General features: G+C 34.9%; 1 protein-coding gene across 1 annotated transcript in view; it reads left to right on the top strand.

Moving 5' to 3' along the window:
- Positions 1-4,328, top strand: part of LOC107100204 (tripartite motif-containing protein 16-like) — a 7,666-nt gene extending 3,338 nt beyond the window's left edge. The window contains exons 2-6 of the mRNA XM_015398611.1: positions 32-265; positions 1,064-1,220; positions 1,315-1,371; positions 1,472-1,525; positions 3,096-4,328. Of these exons, the coding sequence (XP_015254097.1) occupies positions 32-265; positions 1,064-1,220; positions 1,315-1,371; positions 1,472-1,525; positions 3,096-3,640 (1,047 nt within the window). The 3' untranslated portion in view covers positions 3,641-4,328. The remainder of the gene's footprint in view (positions 1-31; positions 266-1,063; positions 1,221-1,314; positions 1,372-1,471; positions 1,526-3,095) is intronic.
- The last annotated feature ends 464 nt before the right edge of the window (positions 4,329-4,792 follow it).

Genomic DNA, 4,792 nt, shown 5'->3' with positions numbered 1-4,792 from the left:
CAGGAAATAAAATTTGTGATTTTCTTTTCAGAATTCTGCTCAGCGTGCACAGACGGAAAGTGATAAAACCTTCCATGAAATGCTGCAGGCAGTCGAGCGTTGGAAATCTGAAATCAATCAGATGATAATGGCCAACATGCAGTCAGCCATGAATCAGGCTGAAGGCTATGTTGAGCGCCTTGAACAGGAGATTATGGAGCTGCAGCGCCGAGATGCTGAGCTACGACAGATCCTGGAAACAGAAGACAACATTCATTTTTTGCAGGTTTCAGTTGATCATTCATATCTGTTTGATGGTGTATCTCATAGAGCTTTGGTTCCACACCCTTGTCCTCCTCAGGGACCCCTGCCCTGCATGTTTTAGATATGTCTCTGATATCTCTCTGTGTCAAGGACTCTTCTTCTCATAATCTATTCTTTTCTGGAGTGATGCAACTAGGAAACACCTAAAACATGCAGGACAGCGGTCCTAGGAACAGGGTTGGGAAGCACTCTCATAGAATACTCCTAAAAACTATATAATCAAATCAAATATTCTTTTATGCTGAGTTCCATTACACTTGTACTGTTACTGGAAAGTTGGAATGAAGAAACCGCTGAAAGTTTTTTTTATATCAGTTCTATGCTTCACCTTTTGTTATTATTTGTACATGACCACTGATGTCACTGTTACAACGTTTAAATGTACCACAGAGTAGCAAATATTGTGAATGTGGAAGTTAATTATGGTCCTATTGCCCGGATTTTGCAACTTGTAATTTCAATATCTGTGGATGTTTGGGTCTAATTTTCCTACTCCTAGGACAGAAATGCCTACTTCCAAATAAAAATGTAATGTAGCACTAGGCCACTGTAAGAAAATACTGTATTTACTTTTAGAATTTAAAAAATTAAAATGCTAATGCTAATCAGTCCGAAGTTTACTTTCCATTTTCATATTGGCTACATTTCAGTGTACAAAGTTATTTAGGGGTTAAAACTGGGTCTTGAAGACCGAGGTTACCATTAACTGCATTTGAGTTTTATTTCAGATATCTTGATGGAAGTCTTTCTCGATGTACAGAATTTTCCAACACTATGCGTCCCTCCCGAGGCCATGGTACCTAAGGTCCTGATCAATCCTCAGTTCTCCTTTGGAGAAATAAGCAGAACAGCAATAGAGATGAAAGAAAATCTTGATGACATCTGTAAAAAGGAACTGAGCAAGATCTCCAAGACAGGTACGATTCTACAAAGAATATGGCTGAAAAATCAGATAACTTACAGTACATAAACTCATGTGACAGGTCAAACTAATGTAAACATTCATCACAGTCAGTGAAACACCTGTGTACATACTTTTGCCAAGAAATGGGGAAAAACGTTTGAAAGGTAAGGCTTAAGTAACTCAGCAATATTTGCCAATTTATGAGCAAAAACATGACTGGTCAAATAACAGTTTTTTTTATTTATTTTTTTTTTTTACAAACAGTTCCTTCCAAGGTTGATTTTCAGGAGCCAAAATCCAGATCAGACTTCTTGAGATGTAAGTAGGGGGTCTTCATGATTCGGTCACAAAAACTGAGATGATAATGCAAAGCTAAGACAAACCTCAATTACAAAAATAAACACTTCAGATTTGACTCGTGAATGTCAATTATTACACTAAGATCATTTGACTAAATTAGTATTGTATGTTCTAAGTTACTTTTCAGTTTACAAATGCCTGATTGTTAAGGTAGTATCCATTACAGTACTTACAAAAATATGCTGTTAGTATATTAATTTTGATCAGCTTTTTCTAACGCACATTTTAAAGTATCAAATTAGTAAAAAAATTGATGCAAGCAATATAATTTGTTCCCTAAAATTCGCGAGACATTACAAGTTTTTATGCTCACTTCAGATGCTTTTTTGGCTTTTGTGAAAAACGATGGATGTGCAAAACGGGAAATGGAAACACTTTTTTTGGATCAGTGACAAACTTTTACACCACATGACTGATCAGCTGTTTCTGCTGTTCTCTTCGGCGAAAGTCCTGTTATACGTGAAAACATGGTTGGAAGCAAAATCCCCATTTCTGGGTGAGATTTTAACAGAAGAACATCTTGCTTGATAGCAATACATTGGTTAAAACTTGCTCCTGTTGCTGATCCGTGGTCGGTGCTTGATTGCACCCTCTACTTCCTGTTTTATACAGCCGCACATGACGACGATGCATCACGACATCAACGTTGTGGTGCTTGGTTGATTCACATCGAACCAAATGGAAACATCTCACGTTCATCTCTCACTTTCACGTTTTTTTTATTTTAAAAGTTAGCTTAAAATTGAAATTTTAGTTGGATGGAAACAGGGCTAGTGGTTTAGGACATCTTGTTAATGTTTGTTAAAGACTTCCTAATGATAAGCAAAGAAAAGCTGCTTTAAATGAACGATGAGCAAAATACATTTAGGACATTTTTTGTTCTCTCTGTTAAGCAAGAATCAATACACAAACTCTCTCGTGTCTATTTGTTCTTGAAAAAGCACTTCCTGTTTGATCTATTAAGAAACTTGACCGCGGTGATTAGGTAATTCTTATTTAATTCTATAAGTTCTTTAAACAGGAAAACATTATTTTATTTTCACTGCTGTAGAAACAGTGCTTCTTGACCTTTAAAAATAATTCAAAGTAGTTAGGACTAAACATTCTACATATCAAAATAAATGTGTAATGATTAAAGATAAAGCATAAAGTTTATATATAAGTATATTCATCCTTTGTCTTTAGTTGATAAGTTCTGTTTAAGAAAATCTGTGGTTTAGGCTAAGAAGATATTAAAAATCTGATATGAGACTTTACATTTATTAGAAATTAGCTGCACTTAGACCAAAAAACTTGGGTTTTTACTTTGACCTGCTCTTTAAAGACCAAGGGTTTGGCTCGAGCTTTGGGGCAAAAGACATGAGGTTTGAATTCAATTTATAAAATAAGACTCGTGAACATCTCTGATAAAAAATATTTTAGTGTCAATGAAAAGAACATCCATTTAAAACAATGCAATTATGTAATGTCAGTTGAAGATGTTATTGCAGATGAGCATGAAGAAATGTGCTGTTGATTTCTTTTTTAGATGCCTGCAAGCTTTCCTTCGATCCAAACACTGTCTACAAGGAACTTGTGTTGTCAGATGGGAATCAGAGAGTCACCCGAAAGAAAACAACCCAGTTTTATCCAGACCACCCAGAACGATTTGATGGCTTTTCCCAGGTGCTGTGCAAGGAGGCTCTTTCTGGTTTCAGGTTCTACTGGGAGGCAGAGTGGAATGGGGAGTTCTCCATAGGTGTAGCCTACAAGAGCATCAGTCGGAAGGGCAAGAATTCACACAGCCTTCTGGGCTATAATGACAAGTCATGGAGTCTTCTGTGCTCTGATTCAGGGTACTCAGCCTGGCACAACAAAGCAGACAAAGATCTCCCCAGTGCTCCAAGGGCCACAAGAATAGGTGTGTACCTGGACTATGCAGGCAACACTTTGGCCTTCTATTCAATATCGAATTCAATGGAGCTCATCCACAGATTCAGAGCTCAGTTCAGTGAGCCTCTGTATGCTGGGTTTGGGGTTGGCTCCTCTGTTACACTTTGCCAGTTGAAGCAGAACTCTATGCCTTATACTTAAACAAAGATCAATGTTTAATTTTTCTGTGCAAATCTTACTGTAATGATATTCAATATTGCTCGAAAAATTATTCATGATATGTAAAATATTATCTATCAGATTAAGAGATTTAGAATATGAAAAATGTTATCACCTTAATAGACACTTAAACCTTTTAACCAAAGTCAGTTATCTATTCAATATATATTAACTTTTTATTTAAACAGTAGAATAATTTTGCTACCTGCCAAATGTAAGTAGTAAGTAAAGTATACTCTTTTTAACCCTAAATGAAACAAGAATCAACTTATTTTACCTGCTGTTTATTATAGAAGAAATGCTGTACAGTGTAAATGACTGTAATTTTTATTTGTAGTTGTTTGATGTGGCTAGAAATGCAACAACAAAATAAAGGAGAATTATCTTAATAAATAAAATGGATTCAGTTCCTAACCTTTTACATTCAAAATGGGTTTAAGGTTAAAATCTATTTAGTCATGATCCCAGTACAATGCTTTGTCACTGCATCTCTATAAATATTTCTTTGTATATTTTAACACTGCTCATTTTCATTTTAATCAGTATATTACTTCATCAGTGATAATGTTCAATGTGTGGATAAAATATCTACAGAAATCATTTATGAATTCCATGTTTTTTGTTCAGAAAAAATCATTTATGAACTGTATTGAGAGATTATTGTCTAACTATACTTGTACATTTAAATAAAAATATTAAAACTGAGATTACAAGGCCTTAATTGCTCATTAATTTCTTGTTGTTTTGTATCTCACAAATCAGAGCAGGACTGTGTGATTTTATTAAATTTTTTACAGAGAGTTTCTTTGTCATTAAAGCCTTTTAGATTTATTCACTTGAAATAAAAACAAACCGGTTTGTTAGTAATTGATGTTAGTTTTACTTTTTACAACATAGGAGAAACAAACCTGCATACATGGCCCAAAATGTGGCCATTATCACATGTGATGAAAAGATGTAAGCATATAAGCAATATCAAGATAAAATACAGAACATATCTCTCTCAATGAAAAATTTACACCATTTAGGTTTTAAGCAGCGCACTATTTAGTTTTTCTGGACACAGCAAACTGGCAAACGCTTCACTGTAATTACCTCATTTCAACAAATAGCTCTATTTGAATGGTACTTTTC

The sequence above is a fragment of the Cyprinodon variegatus genome, unplaced genomic scaffold (assembly GCF_000732505.1).
Source record: "Cyprinodon variegatus isolate N-32 unplaced genomic scaffold, C_variegatus-1.0 Scaffold945, whole genome shotgun sequence".
Classification (NCBI taxonomy): Eukaryota; Metazoa; Chordata; class Actinopteri; order Cyprinodontiformes; family Cyprinodontidae; genus Cyprinodon; species Cyprinodon variegatus.
Note: the sequence above shows the minus strand (reverse complement) of the source record. Positions and strands in the feature narration are given on the sequence as shown.